Source organism: Apodemus sylvaticus, chromosome 10, assembly GCF_947179515.1.
Source record: "Apodemus sylvaticus chromosome 10, mApoSyl1.1, whole genome shotgun sequence".
Classification (NCBI taxonomy): Eukaryota; Metazoa; Chordata; class Mammalia; order Rodentia; family Muridae; genus Apodemus; species Apodemus sylvaticus.
In genome coordinates, this window is record NC_067481.1 from 43726047 (window position 1) to 43751939 (window position 25893).

General features: G+C 39.1%; 1 protein-coding gene across 5 annotated transcripts in view; it reads right to left on the reverse strand.

The window, feature by feature from the left end:
- Positions 1-21748, reverse strand: part of Suz12 (SUZ12 polycomb repressive complex 2 subunit) — a 41009-nt gene extending 19261 nt beyond the window's left edge. For 2 of the 5 annotated variants that reach the window (XM_052194582.1, XM_052194579.1), the window contains exons 1-8: positions 21223-21748; positions 19214-19260; positions 19068-19132; positions 15199-15267; positions 8547-8596; positions 5439-5524; positions 2782-3013; positions 966-1059 (exon numbers count right to left, since the gene is read on the reverse strand). In XM_052194582.1, the coding sequence (XP_052050542.1) occupies positions 966-1059; positions 2782-3013; positions 5439-5524; positions 8547-8596; positions 15199-15267; positions 19068-19132; positions 19214-19260; positions 21223-21499 (920 nt within the window). In that variant the 5' untranslated portion in view covers positions 21500-21748. The remainder of the gene's footprint in view (positions 1-965; positions 1060-2781; positions 3014-5438; positions 5525-8546; positions 8597-15198; positions 15268-19067; positions 19133-19213; positions 19261-21222) is intronic. The other 3 variants (XM_052194581.1, XM_052194580.1, XM_052194583.1) reach the window with 3 other exon arrangements.
- Positions 21749-25893: the final 4145 nt, after the last annotated feature.

Below are 25893 nucleotides of genomic sequence, written 5' to 3' on the forward strand. Positions count from 1 at the left end.
TGCACGCCTGTAATCCCAGCACTCTGGGAGGCAGAGGCAGGCGGATTTCTGAGTTCGAGGCCAGCCTGGTCTACAGAGTGAGCTCCAGGACAGCCAGGGCTATACAGGGAAACCCTGTCTCGAAAAAACCAAATTAAAAAAAAAAAAAAAAAAAAAGAAACACAAAGACAGGGATTTTGTGCTTCCTCTCAGTTTAGAAGTGTTTGTTGGGGCTGGAGAGATGGCTAAGAGGTAAAGAGCACTGACTGTTCCTCCAAAGGTCCTGAGTTCAAATCCCAGCATCCACATGGTAGCTCACAACCATCCATAATGAGATCTGATGGCCTCTTCCGATTTGTCTGAAAACAGCTACAGTGTACTTACTTATAATAAATACATCATTAAAAAATAAATAAAAAAAAGAAATGTTTGTCAAAGAGTAGATACTCAGAAAAAAATCCTCGAACAAACAACTAAGGGACTCAGTTCTCTGCTGTCCATGATAGAAAAATGTTCAGTATTTGCAATTTGTTTTCAAATTCATTAGAATAAAAACAGAAGCAATATCACCATCATTTTGCTTCAGAATAAAAACATCTTCAGAACAGTATTGAAGCCTTATATGTTGGTACTCTGGCTGGACTCCACCCCCAGTTACCTGGCAACAGCCATGCAGGCCCGCCTACTATAAAAGGAGATGCTTGGCCCCTCCTCTCTTACTCTTAGGCCCCCTTGATCCCTCTCTCTCTCCCCCATTCTCTTCCATCCTCTTGCTACAAGGTCATGGCTGGCTTCTACTTCTCTCCTCTTTGCCTTTCTCTACCTCTACTACTCTTTTACCTCCCCTTCCCATGCCCTAAATAAACTCTATTCTATGCTATACTGTTGTATGGCTGGTCCCCCACACCTCACTATATAGTCCATAGGACGTATCTTTCATCTATTTCTCTTTTTATGATTACAACGATATGGCCCATCACTATTACCTGTTTTTGTCAAACACTGTCATTTGTGCAACAAATGTCTTTTCCCCATCTTCACGATTTCGTTTTCTTCTGGCTGGAAGTTCTTCACTTACATCTGAATTAAAAAGATAAAAAAAAAAAAAAGGCAACAAAAAAATCCAATTACTCATAAGAAATACAAATTGCAATAATTTGTGGTTTTTTGTTTTGTTTTCTTGTGACAGGGTTTCTCTATGTAGCCCTGGCTCTTTAGACAAGGCTGGCCTTGAACTTAAAAGATTTCCACTGGTCTCTGCTTCCTGGGTGGTGGAATTAAAGTCATATACAAGCACTGCCCTACAATAATGTTTTAATACAGAGACTCCCTTGCTTCACCTTTAGACTTTTTTGTCTACAATATGATCTCACAATATATTCCAGGCTGATCTGGAAATGGTTATACACTGGCTGGCTTTCAACGCCAATCTCTATGACTTGGTATACTGGGAGCAGGGAGTATAGGCCTTCCAACTCAGCTGGGCCTGCCCTTCCTAACATTACTATCAGAATTTACTTTTGCAGCCAGCCGGGCAGTGGTGGCGCACGCCTGTAATCCCAGCACTCTGGGAGGCAGAGGCAGGCAGATTTCTGAGTTCGAGGCCAGCCTGGTCTACAGAGTGAGTTCCAGGACAGCCAAGGCTACACAGAGAAACCCTGTCTCGAAAAAAACAAATCCAAAAAACCAAAATAAAAACTTTTGCAAAGGCTAACTTGTTTAGAATGACTCCTGCTAGGCAGGTTTCTCATCACCACTTAAGAGTTCCACTAGAAAAACTTTTATATTGTATGTAGGAGTGTTTTTGCCTGCATTTATATTTATGTACCACATCATAGAGTGCCCTTAAGAGCTTACCTCCAGATTCTTTAGATCTGGAGTTACAGACAACAATCAACCCACATAGTTGGTGGGAACCAATCCTTCCATATGACTAACAAGTCTCGAAACCAACCAGAGCCGTATCCCTATCTCCTTGTAATTTTCAAATAATACCTCTATTATACAATTGGTCATTTCAATGCAATTTTAAAATTCTTATCTCTCTCTTAAACTGAGTTATAAACATTCTGAGAATATCACTGCTTGTTTAATTATCTTTGTAATAGCAGGACATATATTTCAATTGAATGATTACCTCAAAGACAAATTCAGATCTGCTGGAAAAATAAAGAAATGGGTATAGGGATCAATACGTAATATGTATTATACTGCTCATGTTCAGGATAGCACACTGGCATGCACAAAGATTCCCAGCATTTTGAAAGCTGACCTTAAAGCTGAGGCCAGTTTGAGACCAGCCTAAACAATGATGAGACCTTACCAAGACAGAAAGAAAGTAAGAAGAGAAAGAGAGGAAGAGATGCAGGCAGAAGAGGAAGCTGGCAGGCAAAAAGGGGAAAAGCTCATGGTTAATCTAAGCAGTGAGTACACACCCAGCCTAAGAAAGGCCCAGGGTCAATCTCCAGTAAAGTTAGATAACAGTCCTTCCAACTTTGGAAAGAAACAAGGTTTTGATGAATTGTTTTAATTAATTTTATTATTATTTCATTTACTTTAAGACAATATCTTGTTCCATCATATAGTCTAGGTTAGCCTCAAACTCATGTTCTACTGACTCAGCTTTCTAAGCACTGGATTAAAGGAAATTACTATGCCCAGCAGAAAGTCAAGGTTTAAAAAAATAAAAAAGGAAAACTTTACACATAATTCTAAATATGAAGAAATTCTAATTCATACATTTTCAACGACCACTTTAATCTCCAATAATAAAACCTAGTGAAATTACAGAAATAAAATTACCAATATTTTCATTAGTTTCTCCATTAATCATTCCATTAAATTCTCTTCTTCCAGGACGAGTTACTCTAAACAGTAATGAGTAAGACTTCACCATATGGCTGTTACTAGGTTCAAATTCATTACTGGAAACTGCCAGAGATGGGAAATTTCCTGGTTTTGTTTGATTGAGGTCAGGATTCAAAGGCACCTGCTTTTTACCAGTAGGAACTTGTCTTATTGGACAACTTACATCCTGCAAAAAATAAAGATATATAAAATATATTTACATATCAACAAAATAAATTATCCTTAAAATTTAAAATCACAGCTATAAGAAACACAGTATAAGCCACAAGTATAAAATGGAATGTTAAAATAATATACTGCTGAAAATTAGGAAGCAAAAATTAAAATTGAAGCCGGGCGGTGGTGGCGCACACCTGTAATTCCAGCACTCTAAGAAGCAAAGGCAGGTGGATTTCTGAATTTGAGGCCAGCAAAAAAAAAAAAAAAAAAAAAACCAACTCTGTCTCCCAAGTGTTGGGATTAAAGGGGTGTGCCACCACTGACCAGCAGTAATTTATTTTTTTAAAAATTTGTTTGTTTGTCATGTGAGTATACCATAGCTGTTTTCAGACACCAGAAGAGGTCAGAAGAACAGTCAGTGCTCTTAACCTGAGCCAACTCTCCAGCCCCTAATTTCTTTTAAAGAAATAAAATGGGGATTTGAGAGATGGCTCAGCAGAAAAAGGCACTGGCTGCTCTTCCAGAGGACCCGGATTTGATTCCCACCATCTACATTGTGGCTCACAAATTTTAGTAATTAGATGTTATCCTCTAGTCTGTTCAGGTACCAGGTATGCACATGGTACACAGATATACATACAGAATATATATATAAAATGATATAATAATAAAATAATAATGATAATAATAATAATACATTTATACTTAGGATATAGGGAAAATAGAAAATTCTACCGTACATGAAATATTTAAGCATCACTCATACCGAGCTCTATATTTCACAAATTCCTAAAATAAACAGGTATGTACATTCTTCAAAGTTGTTTAGTTGTTATTTTTTCTGAAACATAATCATAACAAGTCTTTTCCTCATAAATAATTTATTTTAAAATTTCACCTTACTAGTCATATTTTATGGGGGTCTAAGCATAACATACCTATGGTATGTTACATGAGGGCCTCCTATCATCTAACCCAGTCTTCTCCCTTTCAGGTCTCAGGCAGTTTTTCAAACCCTTCATCACTGGGAGATGCATCTGGGAGAGCATCACCAATAAGAGCTCTGTGTAGTTCAACTTCTCCTTAAGGTGTAATGATACAGAGGTACAATATAATTATACTTAGTAACAAAAAAAACCCTTAATCACTCTTTCATGTCCTTATTGGGGACTGGGGGAGACAGACAGACAGACAGTCTATGGAAAGAAACATTTGGGGCTGTAGAGATTGTTCAGTGGTTAAGATCATTAGAACACTGCCTGCTACACACACACTCACAAATACTTGGGGCTGGAGAGATGGCTCAGTGGACTGCTCAGAACACTGACTGACACACACACACACACACACACACACACACACACACACACACACACACACAAGGCTATGGAAAGAAACACTTGAGGCTGGAGAGATGGCTCAGTAGTTAAGAACACTGACTACTCTTCTAGAGGTCCTGAGTTCAATTCCCAGCAACCACATTGTGGGTCACAACCATTTGTAATGGATCTGGTGCCCTCTTCTGAAGACAGAGATAGTGTACTCATATACATAAAATAAATTAGTAATTAAAAGGGGTGGGGCAGTGGTGGCGCACGGCTTTAATCCCAGCATTTTGGAGGCAGAGGCAAGCAGGTTTCTGAATTCCAGGCCAGCCTGGTCTACAGAGTGAGTTCAGGACTCACTCTACAGGACAGCCAGGACTATATAGAGAAACCCTGTCTCAAAAAACAAAACAAAACAAAAACAAGTTAATGGCTGCCAGGCGGTGGTGACACAGGCCTTTAATTCCAGCACTTGGGAGGCAGAGGCAGGCGGATTTCTAAGTCCGAGGCCAGCCTGGTCTACAGAGTGAGTTCCAGGACTATACAGAGAAACCCTGTCCTGAGGGGAAAAAAAAGTTAATGGCTGATTATGTTGACATTAACAGCTTTTCCTCTGTATAATAAAATTAGTAATCCTTTAAGGCTGGAGAAATGGTCTAGCCTTTAAAGACTAGGTTGACAACCAAAATAAATGAATAAAAAATAAATAAAACATGCATAGTAATGTACTAGTCTGGTATTTTAGGCTACATCCTATCTGTCCTAAGACCATAGCTTCTTCCTATGGTTCCTACTGGATAATATTTGCTCAGACCAGGGGAAACATGAGGGAGGGTGGCAACAGGCTATATAAGCATTAAGTCAGCTACCAAAGTAATTCTCTCTCCATCCTTCTTATGTAGCTCTGGCAGGCCTGGACCTCACTATCTGGACTAGGCTTGCCTCTGCTTCCCAATTGCTGGGACAAAAGGCGCTTGTCATCACATGCATCCTCTACATACTTCTTATTTCTAAGGTTTTAAAAATGTCTCAAAAATGTAGTAGATATGCAGAAACATGCTCAATTAGAGATTATTCTATTACATTTACTAGTATTTTACACATTACCTTTCTTTTTTTGTGGCAAACTTTCACAAGCAGGACTTCCAGGGTAACAGAATTTTGTTCATTTTCTGAGTTTTGTGATGGCTTATCTAAACAGAAAAACCAATGACTTAAAATTTTTTTAAAAGTATACATAGCAAAGAAAAAATTTTTTCTACATTAGAAAACACACCTCCCAATTCAGTTCCAGTTGTGGAGCTCCATTCTTTTCAAAAATAAATCCATCTTTCATAAGACAAATACATCTTCCTATAGATTGATTTTTCTCTCAATTTTAGTAAGACAGCTTAATTATCTTAATTACAGTAAATCCATTTACTGGTTATGTCCCATCTGAAAACAGCATTTATTTTTACTATAGTACAGAAAATCTCTTCAAAACTGACAAAAGCAGGCAAAGCTTCTTAGCAAGAGGCTTGATTAAAATAGTTATAGAAAATTGCACTAAAAAGCTTAGTGTGTTTTCCTTCTCCCAAAATCCATTAGAAAATTTACTTAGTGAGACATGGTGGCACACATCTTTATTCCCAGCACTTAGGAGGTAGAGGAAGGCATATCTTTTAAGAGTTTCAGGCCAGCCTGGTCTATATAATAAGACCTCGTTTCAGAAAGAGAGCAATAGGAAAACTTAAGCTAATATTTAATACTTGGCTTACAAAACTTAGTACTTCTCTATTGTCTAATTATCTTTAAAATTCTGAATAGCATTAGTTCAAACTTAAATATTTAAGCAGTAAATTTCTTTTCAGCATAAAAATCAGTCTTCTTGGGCTGTGGGCACTGCTCAGGGTTGACTGCTTCCCTACCATGCTTAAGGATCTGGGTTTGATATCTAGCATCCAAACCAAGAGAAAACCAGTAACAAAAAAAATGCTTACCATGTAACAAAGCTTACCAAGAGAATGGAGCCCTAATAAGGTATATAAATTCATTCTCAGATCTCTCAAATAATTACTGCTATTTTAGTCATTTTGTTTGTTTGACACAGGTTCATGTTGGCCTGGAATTTCTGCTCCTCAGACCTAGGCCTCCTGGGTGCTGGAGTTGTAGGCACAGGCACATGCCACCACATCCAGCAATGTTAGGAACCTAGTGCTGGGACTGGAGTGATAGCTCACTGGTTAAGAGCACTGGCTGCTCTTCCAGAGGTCCTGAGTTCAATTCCCAGAATAATTAATTATTTTTTAAAAAAGGAACCTAATGCTGGTTTTCTATTGGGGATTTAAAGTGTTGTTTTTTTCAAAAACAGAAAACGAAAACAACCCTCAATTCTCTTAAACTTCCATTAATTTTATTTTGAGACAGTGTCTTATGTATTCTTGGCTACCCTGGAACTCTTAGAGATCTACCTGGCTCTGTCTCCTGAATGCTGGATCAAAGTTGAGTCTCAACATATTTGGCAAAGAAAAATTTATCAGGGGGTTCCCCAAAATACCTTTATAGTAAAAATGTGTATGTTTTTAACAAGTCCCTAGAAACAGTGCTAATGAATCCATAAATTATAACTCAATTTATAAGTTAAATTATAGCTCAAGGGCTGGAGAGATGGCTGACTGCTCTTCTAGCAGAGGTCCTCAGTTCAATTCCCAGCAACCACATGGTGGCTCACAACCATCTGTAATGGGATCCAGTGCCCTCTTCTGGTGTGTCTGAGATAGCAACAGTGTACTTATATACATAAAATAGCTAGATAAATATTTTAAAAAACTATCTCAACGAGTTCATATAAGAAAACAAATTGATGAATAAAAATGAAAATTATATATTATTAGAAATTAAGAGGAAAATACCAGAAATATACAAATCAGATCCAATGTAAGACAAAGCCTAAAAACTATTAGCTAAGAATATGCATGATCAGATATTTAGTTTGTAATATAAAAACCATGGCTCATGTATCAAGCGATTACCACATTATTTATTTATTTATTGATTGCTTTTTTTGGATTTGGTGTTTTTCCAGACAGGGTTTCTCTGTATAGCCCTGGCTGTCCTAGAACTCACTCTGTAGACCAGGCTGGCCTCGAACTCAGAAATCTGCCTGCCTCTTCCTCCCAGAGTGCTGGGATTACAGGTGTGCGCCACCACCGCCAGGCTACCACATTACTTAAAAAAAAACCCTTACCTACTGTTGTAGGGCTACAGACAGAAGGCAAGAGGAGGATTACTCCTCAGCCCTTTAAACTTTTCTTATTGAAATTCCAAGGAAAGCTTAGCTTTTTGATAAAAATGTTATTTCACTGTGCAAGAGGATAATGAACTTATTAACATGGACAGGGAGATAGGTACTATCCATTCTTTTCTGCATTCATTTATTATTATTTTTTTAATCTGTATGTATTTGTTCATAGGCACATGTGAATACAGAGGCAGAAGACAACTTGTTTGGGAGTCTGTTCTCTACCATGTAAGTTTTAGGGATCAAACTCAGGTCATGAGCAGGTTTATCTGCTGAGCCATCTCAAAGACTCCATATTCACTTTTTGGGCTGTTTTTGTTGTTTGAGTCAGGGTCTCACTAGGAGGTCAAAGCTGGCCTAGAACTCACTATGTAGACCAGACTGGCTTTGAACTCACACGGATCTGCCTGCCTCTGCCTCCTCCTGCATGTACACCATGCCTGGCCCTTATCCATTTTTTTTTAAAAAAAACTCAAGTTCCCAAACATGCTTTTACTAAAACTATCATAAATACTATATATTTTCTCAGTAATCACTGACATTATCGTAACTTCCTGTTAGTAGTAATGGTTATTTCAGCTGTTTACTGTTCAACTTAAAATAATACCAAAGCTACGCTGATGATACAGCACCAACTCAACACAACTTGGTCAGACCAAGATCCTCAGCCTCTGGAACTTCTCAGGTAACTATTTAAAATTTTTCATCATTATATTTTTAAACTCAAGATTGGAAAGAATCATCTGAATATGGATACTGCTCAGTGGTGTAACACAGTTGCTCTGTCTTAAAGGGTCACTGGATCTAATATCCACCACAAACAAAAAATAAAAAAAAAGAAACTCCAAAAAATGAAAATTAGAAAAAAAAAAAAAAGTTTAAAAAGAACACAAAAAACTCAGAATCAACATCTTTTCCATTCCAATACTTACCATTTTTGTGGAAGAAACCGGTAAATGTAAGTTGTAAATGAGCAGACAAGCTAAATAAAACAAAAAGTTATCACTTAAAATAAGCTTACTTCTATTACAACACACAAATATCCCATAATCACAGAGCTTTACTGTCTTTGTTCCTTCCATATTACAAAAGAAAAAGTTGCCAATAGAAGCTAAATCAATATAAGAAATATTAAGCATTTTCTTCATGGTGCTAGGACATGTTAGACAAGTTTTCTACCTCCCCAGCCTTTCAAATACATCAAAAGCAATGAAAATTTATTCTTCCTAAAAGATTATGTAGATTTTACTCTAAAATTAAAAGTAAAATACACAGTCCCAAAATTACTATAGATGTATAATTTACTATTTTAGCATGCCATTCTCACATAGGAGTTAGAAGCTCATATGTGATTTTCTACAATAAGAAAATCAAACATGAACTACTGGTAACTTTTAATCTGAAAACTCAGCAAATACAGAAAAACTATTAGGGGCTGGAGAGATGGCTCAACGATTAAGAGCACTGACTGCTCTTCCAGCAGTCCTGAGTTCAATTCCCTCACAACCATCTGTAATGGGATCTGATGTCCTCTTCTCATGTGTCTGAGGACAGCTACAGTGTACTCATATACATGAAAAAAATTCATAAAAAAACTCATTTGAATGGGACAATATAAATAGAAACATCAACAGGCTTATTAGTATTTTTAAACAGCGAAAGAACACAAACATTTTTTTTTAAAGAGAAATTAGAGGGAAAGTGAATTGAGTCAGACACACACACACACAGTAACAGATACAGGGATACATTTTTCCTTAGTAGAATATGACATGAGCTGGGCAGTGGTGGTGCACGCCTTTAATCCCAGCACTTGGGAGGCAGAAGCAGGTGGATTTCTGAGTTTGAGGCCAGCCTGGTCTACAGAGTGAGTTCCAGGTCAGCCAGGGCTATACAGAGAAACCCTTTCTCAAAAAACCAAAAAAGAAAGCAAGCTTACAAGCAACAACCATAACTTAAGTAGCAACAAAACGGTTATACAATGAGACTGGGATAACAGTGTATGCCTGCAATTACTACATTCAAGGAAGAAGCAGGAGGACTCAAAGCCATCACCAGTTACATACCAATTTTAAAGCTAGCCTCAACTATATAGTAAGTTCAAGGCTAACTTGGCTACATGAAACCTTGTCTTTGTGAACCCCTGGCTATAGACCAAGTCTAGAAATCAAAGAGATCTACCTGCCTCTTTCTCAGCTTATAAGTGCTAGGAATGAATACCTCTCCACCCACTCTTAAAAAACAAAACAAAACAAACAAAAAAAATTAACCAACCAGCCAGCCAAACTTTTCTGGTAAGATAGTATATTAAGAGCACCGGCCATTCTTCAAGTTGGTCTGGGTTCAATTCCCAGCACACACACACAAGGTGGCTCTCAACCATCAGTAAATTGAGTTGCCTAGACTCCAACAGTTTCTTTGCAAATGAGGTACAAACAAGCCAGCAAAATACTCATCATTAAAAGATAAATAAGTAATTGCATAAATTAAAAATGGTGATTTAAAGAATGGTTTAAAAAAAAAGACACTGGCAAGGCAATCATGGCACTCTGGAGACTGAAGCAGGAAGCTCAAAAATTCAAGGCCAACCCAAACTACATAGAGGTATCTCAAAAAAACAAAAGCAGAAAATGATTCATGTGTTGCAAACACATATTACTTTCTGACTCAAACTCAGGTACTTTTAAAAACCTAGGTTAAACCTCAAGGATCAGGGGTCTATGCACAAGAGGCAGAAAGATTTTAAGAGCCACAGGTAGTAAACGACTTGAAGGAAACAGCCTTTTCCAAACACAAGAAGACTGATAGACATCTGAGCTCAAAGAGACTGTTGAAAGCATGTGTAAGACCAGAACAAATTCAAACCAGGCAAAACTAAATAAGGAGAAGAGGAACAGAACACAAAGTCCTACTACTCCTAACAAAGAAGCCATCCAAAATGGATGGTTGCTAGGAAAAAAAATGAGTTTTCTTCAAAAGAGCGACACTTGCTGGCAGGCAACATGCTCAGAAATAATTGGCCTACACAAAACAGATTATCAAGTAGCTGTGGTTGTTCTAGAACTCACTGTGTAGATCAAACTGTCCCTCTAAGAGTGCTGGGATTAGCTGGGCAACTGCCTTTAATCCAGCACTTGGGAGGCAGAGGCAGGTGGACTTCTGAGTTCAAGGCCAGCCTGGTCTACAGAGTGAGTTCCAGGACAGCCAAGGCTGTCTTGGAAAAAACAAAAAAGTCCCCAATAATCCCATTTGTGTCCCCCTCAATAAAACGTTTTGATTAGAGAACCCTAATAACAGCAGAATTATTACAAAAGAACCCTTCAGATCCTGCTACTAAGTTAAACTACACTACAGCATGAGAGGTAAAAGCTATCATGCATGGTCAAGACCTACAAATTCAAACTTGAACATCAAAACCAACAAGAGTCTGAGGATACATAAGGTATTTTAAGCTTTCTACAAAGGAGAAAAAAAAAGAGAGAGAGATGTGTTTTAGGTAGCCATAATTACAGAAGGAAGGAGGAACAAAAAAGCCTGGGAAGCAGAGGTGCAACCCCGCTGAGTTTCTAAAATTTGGTAGGTGCTTTAAGGTATGCTACTTTTGAAGATGCTACTTTTCCAAACAATAATGTATATAAATGGTAATTTTATTATTGGACTCTTTTTTTTTTTTTTTTTGGTTTTTCGAGATGGGGTTTCTCTGTGTAGTACTGCCTGTCCTAGAACTCACTCTGTATTCCAGGCTGGCCTTGAACTCAGAAATCCGCCTGCCTCTTCCTCCCAAGTGCTGGGATTACAGGCGTGCACCACCACACCCAGCTATTGGACTCTTTAATATCAAAATAACTCTTGTCTATTGTGAAAAACTAACATCTTAGGCAAAAACTGCAGGGCATAGTGGCACCCAGCACATAGGAGACAGAGGCAGATAAAATTGTGGCACGCCTGATCTACAAAGCAAACCTCAGAACAGTCAGAATACAGAGACACCATCTTGAAAAATCAAAAAATAAAAACTATGATATGATTGACTCAATCCTTTTTTATGTTCATAATTTCTATAACTAATGTGTAAGACAACTGTAGATCTAAAGTATTAAAAACCCTGGACTACCAATTTGTTTTGCATAAATGTTAATAATATTTTGTTTCTGTTTATATTTGCTAAAATTTTTTTTTAAAAATGAGGCATTATAGTAGATTTTTGGTTTGTACACTCTGATATACCTGTTAATATAGAAAATCACCCTCAGTTCTGGGGAATAAAATACAGTAGGCTTGGGAACAGAGAGAGAGAGACACTAGTCTGGAAAGTGTGTGTTGAAGAACATGAATTCCTGAAGAGGACACTTACTTAATGCTGAACAGACACAGCTCTACCAAAATCACTGATGTCTGTGAGGATGCAGAAAAGAGAAATGGAAGAGAAATGCTCTTTCATATGACTAAAGATTTTAATTTTAACTAATATCACAAAACAAAGATTTTCATTATTCCAGTTACCTTTTTTTCTTCTTTTTTTTCCAGAGCTGAGGACTAAAACCAGGACCTTGCGCTTGCTAGGCAAGCACTATATCACTGAGTTAAATCCTCACGCTCTGCATTATTCTAAAAACAATCTTGACAATAGTCCATATAATTTTATAGTACTAGCATTACATCTTACATCTCTGTTCCTCCCCCATAACCCTGTGATAAATCAACATAACAGTGGAACTCCAGGTAATCTGTGAGGAGTGCACTGAAATAATATTACTAGGGAGTCTGAGGGGTAGGAACTTAAAAAATGGTTTCAAATTAGCTTACTACCTCAGGAAACAACACTGAGATAGTACTGTACAAATGTGAAGGTTAAATGACCAATTTACTGTAGAGGAAGGTGATCTCTGAGTTCCAGGTCAGCTTGGTCTACAAAGTGAGTTCTAGGACAGCTAGGGCTGTTATACAGAAACCCTGTCTCGGAAAAAAAACAATCAAACACCCAAAATTTGTCTTTCAAAATTGTGGGCAAGGAGCTGGGGAGATGGTTTGACAACCTCTAACATGTAGGCATGACGAAGTGGGTCTAGAACTGTAATATCCTCATAGAAATCCAGGAACACACTAGCACTGGGGTCAAGGTAATCCCTTCAAACTCACTGGCCAGCCAGTGCTCATAATTTTGAGTGTATGTGATGTGAGTGTGTATATATATATATGACTAGATACTTAGGACCTGACCTTAAGGACTTCCAAGAATTTTATATAGCCCAGGCAGGCATGGGGGGCTCAGGGTGTTAATCACACTCAGGAAGCAGATGCAAGCAAACTTATGACTTCAAGGTCAACCTAGTTAACATGGTGCATTCTATAGGTCACTTGGTGTCATAAAGTGAGACCATCTCAAAAAAAACAAAAGATTTACATAGCTACAGTAATTAAGACACTGAAGAAGTGGTGTCAAGTGGAAAATAATAAAGAGATCATGTTTTCCACTTATTGGCATATTATTCCTAAAATCTTTAAAGGACTAAAAGGTAAATTATGAATATTAAAGGTGCATGCCTTTAATCCCAGCACTCAGAGGGTAGAGGCAGGCAGATCTGTTAGTTTGAGGTCAGCCTGGTCTACAAAGCAAGTTCCAGGACATAGAGAAATCCTGTTCAAACAAACAAACAAATCACAAAATGAGAAAACTAAGAATATCTGTGTTTGCCAGTTTTATGTTAACTGGACATAGTTCTTTTGGCAGAGGAAACCGTGGTGGGAATTATAATGTACACTTTCCTCCAAAGACTAGCCTGGTTTGCAGTGAGGCCTAAGACAAGACAGGGGTACACAAAGAAGCCTCAAAAACCAAAAAACATAAAAAAAGAGAACTTCAGCCCAGAAATCCCCAGCCCAGATTTGCCAGTTAGACCTTTCTTTGATTGATGATGGATGTGAAAGGACCCAGCTCACTATAGATGGTACCATGCTCTGGGCTGGCAGCCCTTAGAAACACAGGTTGAGCAAACCTTGGGAGTAGTCCAGTAAAAAGCATTCCTCTGAGGCTTCTGCTTCAATTTCTGCCTCCAGGTTTCTTCCCTTCTTGATTTCCTGTTCTGACTTTCTTCAGTAATAGACTGTGATATGGAACTAAGCTGAAATAAACCCTTTCTTTCCCAATATGCTTTTGGTCATGGTGTTTTATCACAATACTAGGAATGCTAATTGGACAAACACCTGATTTGACTGGAAAAGATAAAAGTATGGTATATGCCTTTCCTATACTTGGAAGGCAAATTCAGGAGAGTTATAAGTTTGAGGTCAGACAATATATATAAAATGCACAATCCTTTCTTCACAAACAAAAAACTTTGAGAAAAAGAAAACACATTGCCACAATTTTTCTATTTAAAATGTTTTCTTTTTTTTTTGATTTGGTTTTATCAAGACAGGGTTTCTCTGTATAGCTCTGGCTGTCCTGGAACTCACTCTGTAGACCAGGCTGACCTCGAACTCAGAAATCCGCCTGCCTCTGCCTCCCAGAGTGCTGGGATTACAGGTGTGCGCCACCATTGCCGGGCTTTAAAATGTTTTCTTGAAGTGACAGTATATATATATATATATATATATATTTGCCCCCCCCCCCCCCCCCGTTAGAGCACTTCCCTAACATTCACAGAAATCTGTATTCAATCTCCAAAACAGAAGTTGAGGGATAAGATAAATGGAAAGATACACAAAATTTCCAGCTTCTAAATATTCTGTAGTCAATAGACAAATGGCACTCTGGTTCCTGGAAATATTTAAATGGAACAATATTGAATTTTTTTGTTTGTCTTTCTTTTTGATTTTTCAAGACAAGGTTCCATGTGCAACAGCACTGGCTGTCCTGGACATCACTTTGTAGAACAAGCTGGCCTTGAACTCATAATCCATATACCTCCATGCCTGGCTAAAACTATGAGTATTTTACATGTAAGAGATAAACAGGAAAAAGGAAGAATGAGATCCCTTGCTCCTATTTAAAGATAACTATTTAGAATAGTATTTCTCAACCCCATGGGTTGCCATCCCTTTGGGAGTCAAATGACCCTTTTATGGTGATCACCTAAGACTATGGGAAAACAGATATTTACATTATGATTCATTAACAGCCAGTAAAATTAGTTAGAAAGTAGCAACAAAACTAATTTTATGGTTGGGGGGTCATCACAACATGAGGAACTATATATATTTAAGGGTCGCAGCATCAGGAAGGCTAAGAACTTAAGAGGAAATGCACTAATGTGAAACACCTAGCACAAAGTATGAATTCTAGCTGCCATCTTACCACTTCTCCACAGGTGAAGTGTTAAGATTAAGACCATGTGCCCATGTTAAAGAACCTGATTTAAAAAATTTTAAAATACCAGAAACTGATACAGTTCCCAATATTAGAAGTGGTCAAATAGTCTTGGAAGGATCTCCCAGAGATGCGAGAGAAATTAGTTCCTGACTCATATATATACTTGGAGCAAATGATTCTAAGACTTTTAAAAAACCTCCTAGCAACCTGTGTGATCACTATTTCCCTCTTTCCTTGAGTGTATCCTTTAGGGTAAACTGACAGTCTCTTACCTATGAGATTCTTGCTCTCCTTTCATTTTCTCTACTTTTGATAACATATCATCAACTTTAAATGTTTTCCTGGAAGAAACAGATAAAACCAACAATCACTTCTCAACTAGTAAAAACACAAAATTATACTGCAATAAACAAAAGCAGAAATTTGATTTTGTTTATTTTAAGATAAATTAGATGTCCAGCCATAACAATGTACACACTATTGAGACTGTGTTATATAATACAAGTAGACAAGTATTCAAGCTCAACTGTTAATCTTACTTTTCATAAAACCTCCTGTAATTATCTCCTAGTCAGGAGTAATTCTTCTTACTCCTGGCATTTCATTTTACTTATTTGTAAAGTCCCCTACATGTAAAACCTCTCGTAAGTATTTTATTTCTACTACTAGGCTGTAATTTCCTGAAGGGCAATGTCTACTATTTGTTAAGACTTAGTAGGTATTTAAGCACCTATCAGGTTGAGAGCCAAACAAATGCAAAGTAGGTATATTTTTGAAACATCTATTACCTAGGTTTTTTGTCTTATTTTTGACTTTTTAAAAAAAGCATCTGATGATGATGATTATGATTTTGGTTTCTCAAGAAAGGGTTTCTCTGTATAGCCCTGGCTGTCCCAGAATTTACTCTGTAGACTAGGATGGCCTAAAACTCAGAAATCTGCCTGCCTCTGCCTCCCAAGTGCTGGGAGGGTTTCAATTAACTTTAAAAAGATATCTAATAAAGAAGATTCAATAAAAGCTCTTTCTTGAGTCAGTTGTATAGCTGGATCAAAGTACCCAGGAATTTGAAGCTGGAGGATTACAACTTCCAGACCAGCTTGGGATTCACTGTAAAATCTTTTCTCCAGATAAACAAACAAGTAAATGTAAACATAATAAACAAAAGGGTTCTCATCTTTAATCCTGCTGTATCATAGTAGGATAAGCCTATAGAATTTGAATACTTCTATGAAGACTAAAGTATGAGTTTAACAAATACACCAGAATATTATAACCAATGGTATGACTTCAAAGAGAGTAACATGAGGGCTAAGGATATAGCCAAGTGGTAATAGCTAAGTGTCTAGCATGCCTAAAACCTGGAATTCAATTCCTAATAGTGCCCTTCCCCACAAAATACTGTTATACTAATAGTACAAATTATACATATATGTAAATATATACATTATAGTAACAACTGAGTTCCAGGGGATGGAGAGATGGCTAAGAGGTTAAGAATACTGACTGCTTTTCCAGAGGTTATAAGTTCAAATCTCAGCAACCACATGGTGGCTAACAACCATCTGTTATGAGATCTGATGCCCTTTTCTGGTGTGTCTGAAGCTACAGTGTACTTACATATAATAAATAAAATCTTAAAAAAATAAAATGTTAAAAAACCATCCATAGAGAGATCTGATGCCCTCTTCTGGTGTCTGAAGACAGCTATAGTGTACTTACATATAATAAATAAATAAATACAAAAAACTGAGTTCCAAAAAAATCATCACTGTGAAACATATATACCTTTAAAGTCACTAACTACAAAAACTACTTGTCTAAAGGTCTTAGAGTCCTAAGTCTTGAAGTTAGATATAACAAGAAAATTAAATAATCCCTATGTCTTTTTGTAAGGAAATAATCTAAATGAGATTTAAATGTTTCTAGGCTAGCAAATTTGCTTCAAAATCCCCCAAAGACAGTTTTAAGACTCCAAGGGGAGGGCTGGAGAGATGGCTCAGTGGGTAAGAGCACCGACTGCTCATGACTTCCCAGTTTTAAAACTGTAGAAAGCTCCCCCTGGGGCTGGAGAGATGGCTCAGTGGGTAAGAGCACCGACTGCTCTTCCAAAGGTCTTGAGTTCAAATCCCAGCAACCACATGGTGGCTCACAACCACCCGAAAAGAGATCTGAGGCCCTCTTCCGGTGTCTGAAAACAGCTACAGTGTACTTACATATAATAAATAAATAAATCTTTAAAAAAAAAAAAAAAGACTCCAAGGGGAATAAAAAAACAGTTTCTATTACCCAAAGTTTTTATTATTTTTTGGCAGTCTTATTATATAGCCTTGGCTGTCCTGGAACTCACCATGTAGATCAGAGTAGCCTTGAACTCAGAGACCCACTGCTATTCCCAGTGTCAAATTAAAGGCACCTGCCACCATCTAAAATGCAACCAAACTTTTTATATCTAACAATGAGATGAATAATCTAATAAGCAAACATATTATGAAAATAACATGAGCCGGGCGTGGTAGTGCACGCCTGTAATCCCAGCACTCTGGGAGGCAGAGGCAGGCGGATTTCTGAGTTTGAGGCCAGCCTGGTCTACAGAGTGAGTTCCAGGACAGCCAGGGCTATACAGAGAAACCCTGTCTCAAAAAAAAAAAAAAAAACAAATCCAAAAACAAAAACAAAAAAAAAACCGAAACCAACTGTACTTTGTAGTTTTGTGTATTGAGTTTCATTAATAAAACATTTATAGGGGTGGGTGGGAGGACAGTGGAAGAGAAGGGGGCTTACGGGACTTTCGGGGAGTGGGGGGGCTAGAAAAGGGGAAGTCATTTGAAATGTAAATAAATTACATCGAATAAAAAAAAACATTTATATTTTTATGTTTATATGAAGTACCTTGATAATAATCTTGATTGTCTCCTAGCCACAGGACCCTAAAATGTTTACTACTTAAACAGAAAAGGTTTGAGCACAGATCAAATAATGCAGTAGACAGACATAAAGTAGACAATCTAATTCTGTTGTCTGATTTGTTATCTTCTTCCTAGTTATTTGGGTGCTTAGCAACAATTATCTATTAAATGCAATAAATTTCTCTTACTCACAGGTCCCTCAATTGCTAGAACAGAGTCTTACATTTCAAGTCTTTATTATAAACTAAGATGCCCTTATAAAACTGTAACTTGCTCTAGAAATGTGATGCCTACCTAGTAATCAAGATTCTCCTAAGCAGTTTAATTTCAAAATGTACTTAAATAGCTCAATATTGTATTAAGACTATTAGACAGACATAGTGGTTCACACCTATAATCCCAGTAACTGGGGGCCAGGAGGCTATGCTGAAGCAGAACAGTCACAAGTTCGGGCCAGTCTAGGTTATATAGTGAGTTATCAGGCCAGCTGGTCTACCTAGCAAAAAGGCTTTAACTCAACAGTCAAGCAATAGATTATACTGATACCAAAAGTTTAAAGGCAGGGCTCTCCTTTCTATTTAAAGTTGTTCACTTTGATAGGCTCAATAAACAAATCTTGAACAAGATTTGTTTTACCTTTACTTGTATTACCTTTGAGTAAGTACTAAACATCATACAGGAAAAGTTCATTCAGTAAAAAAAGTTCTGTATAACACCCCCAGACCCAGCTTTAAGACCAGATGTTCAAATCATCTTTCTTTTTTTTTTTTTTTTTTAAGACAGGGTTTCTCTGTGTAGCCCTTACTATCCTCCTACTCAGAAATCCACCTGCCTCTGCCTCCCAAATGCTGGGATTAAAGGCATATGCCAGCACAGCCTGGCCAACATCTTACTTTTAAAGATCCTTCTATTAACTCCAAAAGTATCAAAGATACATTCTCCGAACCTTTTAAGTTCTAGAAAAGCAACCAAACTTGAAAATAATAACACAGGGTTAAAAAAATGAGTCAGTAAAATCACTTTGCTAAATACTGTAATAGAAACTAGTAACAAACTAGAATTACAAAAAAGATACTTTTAAAATTTTAAACAAGTTGATCTTTCAATTTTCCTACTATGTGATTAGAATTTTAAGACCAAGCTTTACAGTGCATTTTCCTGAGCTGCTCTCCCCTACTCTAAGACAAAACATTCTAATAATTTGATCAGCTTAAAATAAGATTCATAAAACATACCTTTTGATGTTTGTTCTGGAGTTTCGATGAGACATGTAAGTAAGAGTTCTGTGCAAAAATATTGGCTATAAAAAATTAAAAATATTAAAATTACAGATGAAATTACAAGAATGAAATAATATTGATGAATTTCATTGACTACTTACTGCTATAAGATTTCGAGTTCGAAGAAATCTATATATCTGTGTTGGTTCTAGGTAACAGGAAACAAAATCCAAGTATTATCTAAATGTACTTTTAAATGAACTTGTCAGTAAATTATCAACCCAGCCCAGGACAACCCACACCCTAACCAATATAAAACAATCTCCCATTATGGAAATAGTTTACTACATATTTTTATCTAGAAAATTAGTAAGCAGGAAAGGTCACTCAGTCTAAGACATATACTCACAAAACCCTCTTCTTGCCCTACCCACTGTCTGTGGATGTAAACCCTAAGGATCCGTCACTGTTAGGACACTGTCACTAACCCTTTCTAAGGTAGCCGCCATGAGTGAGCAAAAGCACAGAGCAGTAACAGCACCTCGAGGTGGCTCTACCCAGAACATAGTAATGCCAGCAAGATGGAAATCTCACTTTAGCTAGGCATTAAAAAAACTTGTAATAACTGGCCTTGTAATAACTATAAAGAGTTAAACTCTTTATATTCTAAAGCAGATATCAGAATCAGTATTGTAAAATTCTCTATATCTTAAACTCATAATTAAGAGCTTCCAAAACAATTTTCCCCCAAAATAATCTTCTTAATGCTTAAAATTCAAATTGTTAAAAAGGGGCTTAGGTTAATGTTGAAATATACCGTCATAACCCCCCATTCCAGTAATATTAGCTAACTACCAGAATCACATTTAAGAAGTACTAATCTAATTACGAATACCTAGATTGATAATTATATTAAGAACTTAACGTCCAGAAACTGAATTCAGTATTGGGGGAAAAAAGAAAGATCTACCTTTCTATGAGAGAAGATTGGTTCTCTCATAGCATTTAGAAAGTTTTAGATTCCCACTTAATCTTCAATTTAGTTTTAGTTTCAAATTAAAGTAAAAGAAGATGTTTTACAAGAGGTACAAACAAGTGTACTTATTCTCATTACTGTCCTTCAGTTCTGGTTATATTTAAAAGCTTTTCAGATTTGTGTAAAAGTGTATTAAGGGAAAGAATAACGATCTCTGTAGCAGTATCAATTACTTGTTCCAGTATTCAGAAATCGAAATGATTTGTATTAAATTCCAGTAAGAATTTCATGGAGCACCAATGAAAATGAAGGAAGAATATTAAAACAACGTAAAACGGCTTTCCAAGCACAGCTGATACCAAGCCCATAACATATGCCACGGATATATTGCAAATAAAGAGATTCATCGGAAAGCTGAGTTTATTTAAGTTACGGTAAAATACCCAGCTAGAAGACTGCTAAGTTCCACTCTCTACACAAAAAAGAGGTAAAACAATCAGGATATAATATCCACTTAGTAACAATTTTATTTATAGTCATAATGTTTATAAATTCTATTGTTTGTTTCCAGACGCTGTGTGCTACCCTTTCCAAATAAGTCAGTTTCGCCCTCCACGCATGTTTTAAAACGAAAAACTAAGATTAAAAAATGTTCTGGAATTAAGACACAACTCCAAGGTTGTGCACGGAGAGGACGCTTGCCCATTCTGTCTCTCTCAGTCTTCGTATCAATAAAATGGGCGGACAGGTTTGAAGGCTTAAAGGTTTCAAACGGTGCGTGTTAACGCGCAGCCCAAGTGGGTGCGAAGGCATTTCAGACCAATGACAATTTCCTTGGCTTTACAACACTCATCTCCGCACAGGATCTATCTTGTCCTCCGAAACCTACAACTAGAACCCCGGGACTTGAGTAGGGACTAGAGTAGGGAAGGCATGAAAGAAAACATGAACTCGTCTCGGGATATGTCTGCGCTCCGTTCAACCGTCACATCCTCACCTCCAAAGCTGCTCTGAACCTGGGGGCCCCGGGGCGACCCTTCCGGGAGTCAGGGACCTTCTCGGGACCCTGGACGGTCCCCCTCGAGTCCTCCCTCCACTCCCGAACCAAGCGGACTCTCCGAGAGCCCGGCGGAGTGCCCCGTGCTCCGAACGCCGGAGAGGGGCACTGCTGCCCTCCAAGCCTCTCACACTCACTCTCAAAGGCCTGGAGGAAAAGCTCGTGGTCAGCCTGGACGTGCTCCATTTTCGGCTTCTTCACCGGTAACACCGCGGCCGCCGCCGCCGCCGCCGCCGAGGAGGAGGAGGCCGAGTAACTGCCACCGCCTCCACAGCCCCCGCCGCCGGATTTGCCGCCCGAAGCCGCCGCCGCCGCTACCGCCGCCGCCGCCGAACCCCCGAAGCCGCCTCCCCCGGACCCCGCGCTGGGCCCCGAGCCGCCCCCTCCCCCACCGCCGTGCTTCTGAGGCGCCATCGCGGTTCCTGCCTCCTCCCCCCGCCAGCTACCCGCCGGGCGGCCCCGGAGAGTGAGCGCCTGCTACACCAACCGCTCGCCCCAGCAGGCTCCGGCGGACCGAGGGGGGAAGGAGGAGAGAGGGGAGGAGAGGGGAAGGGAAGGGAGGAGGAGAGGAGGGAAGGAGGGAGGAAAAAAAAAGTGTCTCCTCAGAGCCCCGCTCCGCTTCGGAGGCCGCTCACCCTACCCTGGCCTCGCCCCGCCCACTTCCCCGCCCGGCGCTCTGATTGGTCAGCGGGAGCGCGCGCCGCCCGGCCGCCCTGCCCGTTGGTCCGCAGATTCCCCCGTCAGTCACGCGGAGGCGCTTCTCGCGGAGGCGCGGCTTGGTTGGCCCGTGCGCGCTGCCGATCGCGGGCCCGGTCGCCTCTTTGAACTGAATTCGCGGGAAAATTAGGGGTCGGAGCGGCCTTCCTGCTGGTCCCGGTGCATTGTGGGCAGAGGGGACCAGAGAGCGGATTAGAGAGCCGTTTCTCGCCTCGAGAGCTTCGTCAGTCGCCGCCCCCAGGGGGTAGAGGACCCCTGAGGAGAGGCGGGTGTCTGAGAAACTGAAGGCGAAGGGCCTTTGAAAGGAACAGAGATCCTCCGCGGATCCCGAGACTGTGTGGTCTCAGGAAGTGACCTGCCCCGGGGTTGTTGTGTGTTCAGTCTCATCTCAACGGAGGCAGGAGGAGATCTGGTCCCCCTCCGCCACGTGCCCCAAGCCACCCATGGCCGAAATCCCCTAGCGCAGCCCCAGGGTTGTCGGACATGAATGGGCTCGCCCACGAAAGGGAGCGATCTATTTTGTGGCGGGCATTTCTCAGAAATATTGAGACTTGGTTTGAGACTTGGTTTTGTTAAGTGCTGTGATTCGTTGGAATTAAGGTTGTGGCTTAACACCGTGCGAGCAATGTAGATACTTTTTCTCCAGGACAAATAGGTGATTCGAAGTAGGAGCATTTCTTTTTTGTTTGTTTGTTTGTTGACAGGGTTTCTCTGTATAGCCCTGGCTGTCCTGGAACTCACTCTGTAGACCAGGCTGGCCTCGAACTCAGAAATCCACCTGCCTCTGCCTCCCAAGTGCTGGGATTACAGGCGTGCGCCATCACTGCCCGGCTAGTAGGGGCGTTTCTTGAGATTCTATTCATTGCGCTGCCAAAAGCTTGCGAGGAGCCCTGTGTTTTGAGTGTTTGGCTTAAAAAGATGGATAAATAGACTAACACTGTTGGTACAAATTGGCTTACTCTGAACCATTTGGATTTCAAGTTAGACAAAATAACCAGCTTACATTTTAACTTTTTAAAAATGTTTTTATGCTGGGTGTTGATGGCATGTGCCTTTAATCTCAGCACTCTTGGAGGCAGAGGCAGGCAGATCTCTGTGAGTTGGGAGGCCAGCCTGTTCTACAGAGTTCCAAGAAGGCCAGGGTTACATGGAGAAACCCATGTACGGTTTCAAGGGATCTGACTCTCTGACACATAAACAAATGCAAGCAAAACACCAATGCACATAAAATAAAAATAAGTCATTTAAAAATGTATGTGCATGAGTGTACCTTGTAAGTCTACACTGATGTTGTGTGCTGCTGCCATCCTTGCAGGTCAAGAGAAGGTGTTAGATCTCCTAGAACTGGAGTCACAGGTGGTGGTGAGCCCTAGGGTGGGTGTTAAGAATCAAACTGAGGTCTCTGAGACAGCAGCCAGTGCAAAAAACTGCAACCCCACCCTATATTTTATATTCAGAAGAAACTTTTGAATGCCCTCATTATACTAGTCCCTGTATTTAAGAATATTTCCTACTGCAAAATAGGGATAGGTATATGGTTTCTTTTCACTTAGATTTCTGAAGTACCTCTCTGATTAATGCCACCCCACTAAGATTTCCGGAGTTTTAGCTGCCCTATGGCTTTATAGTGTTAGGAAATTCAGTCAGGGTCTGGATAATTAAATCACTCTAAGCAAATCCAAAAATATCAAGTTACAAACTAGAGTGCTGATTTAACTAGCCATAAATATAGCTGTCAAAATGCTCCCTTGTCATCATTTGTCAGGGTTCAGTTGTAGGGAGGGAGAAGACGGAGGGACAGATACAGTCAACTAACCAAGTGAAAGATTATCATGAATGTTTGATGAAAAGAGAAATGGACCTAAGGGATTTGGGGTATTCTTAGAGGAAATGGCAGTATCAGGAATTGATGTGATGTTACACATCTGGGCTAACCAACATTAATCAGGAAAAAGCCAGCTATGCCATGAGAGAGAGAGGTACACTACTGACAAATTCTTTTACATTCTTTATCTAGAATGTCTATAGAATGCTGAAAAAAAAAAACAAAACAAAAAAACCTATGACTCAGACAAATGTAATTAATTGAAGAGTCATTTCAGTTACATCCTCATCGTGACCAGATAAAGCCTTGTCGGGTAACCTTGTCTGGTTAACTTGGGATGACAAGTGCTTTTGAGATTTGTGATTGCAATTCACTTTAAGTGCTACAGATATTTAATTCCCCTACCAAACAATGAATTTAGGTTGCTTTCCAAATGGTTTTTTTGTGTTTCGTTTTCCTTCATGCCATATCTGGGATTACATGTAAACTACTAAAAGTCAAAGGCCGAAGTGATCCATTTCTTTCACGTTTCCCAGCACAAGCCCAGATGTCTCTCTAAGGAGAGGAGAACAGTAATTGTTTTTTAATTGTGTTATCACTTGCACTTGTCAATATGGACTTGAACTCACCTTTTCATAATTTTAACCCAGACATTATCTCCACTTTACAGCGGAGAAAACAGCCTGAGAGAGGTGAAACGACTTGTTTACTTCATGGCTCCCATTTGTCACTACAGTATAGTTTCTCTGTGCTCTTTTTACAATCAAAATAAAGTTAGCCTATGGTTAAAATTTCTTTCAAAAGAGGGCACCCTCGCCTCTCCAACCACAAATGTAATCTGTTTCTACTCTCCCGGATGTGCACCCCATCAATACCCGGACTGTGCATGAGGTCGACTTCTACGCTGGGCATTTCTGAAAGTTAACCAAGATATCAATTTTTGTTTGTTTCTTTGTTTTCTTCATTTGTTTTTGTTAGTGTGGCCCTTCTCTGTGTAGCCCCAGCTATCTTGGGACTCACTCTGTAGACCAGGCTGGCCTTGAACTCAAAGATCGCCCTGAGTGCTGGGATTAAAGATGAGCACCACCCCTGCTTAACCTAGCACAGGATTATTAGTATTATTATCTCCACTTCATTTTTGGGGTTTTTTTTTTTTTTGGATTTGATTTTTTCGAGACAGGGTTTCTCTGTATAGTCCTGGCTGTCCTGGAACTCACTCTGTAGACCAGGCTGGCCTCGAACTCAGAAATCCACCTGCCTCTGCCTCCCAGAGTGCTGGGATTACAGGCATGTGCCACCACTGCCAGGCTTATCTCCACTTCAATAAGTGATAAGGAAGAAAATAAAACTTGTTTGGGGTCTGTATAGGAACAGAGATCAGTTTTTAATTTACATTTATATATTTATGTGGGTTTCTGGGTTTGCTTGAGTATCTGTGCATTTTATAGAAATTAACCAAGATATCAATTCTGTTTTTTTTTAACTTGTACAATGTCTTTCTCCTGCTCCCCCATCTACCTTTATCAATTTAAAGTCAAGAGCTGAAATTACTATAAAAAGAAGCCTGTAAACACTGTACCAAGAATATTTGCCAGTATCTGAGTAAACTAGTTATGCTTTATGGTGATTTTGAGAGAAATATAGTTAGATTCAGCTTAAAAACAAAACAAACCCAAAAATGCCCCAAGATAAAACCAGCAACCACCTGCTCAATAGACAGAGGTGTGAAGGGATAGTTTATTCATCTTATTTGAAACTTAAGATCGAATGTTAAATCATTTTTCCCTTTGTCTAAGAAAAGAAAAACATAAGAACCATGGGATGTTTGCTGCGTGTGATGAGGCTTTCATAATAAACCGCTGACATGTTTGTGTGTGTGTGTAGAGATAACTAGAAATAATAAGGGGGGTACTAAGCCATAGTTAGAGCCCCTGGGACCAGAAGGAACTTGACACTAATAACCAGAGGGAAAACAAATCACCTGAGTCAAATTGGAACTGTTCAAAGTTGGATTTTGAGAGCCCGCAGCTATTATACACACTTTTAAAAAACACACACACACACACACAGTTGTTTTGTTTTTAATTTTAAAAGTGAAGTGAATTGTTATTTGTTGAGCATTCTCTCCAGATAGCAGTCATAAAAAGTAATCATAATATAAAACACTGCACACACACACACATAGGCACATACACTCCAGTTACAAGGGTATTCAATATGTTTTGCTGCATGGCACAGATCTAGGGTGTTACAGAGGAAACACCAC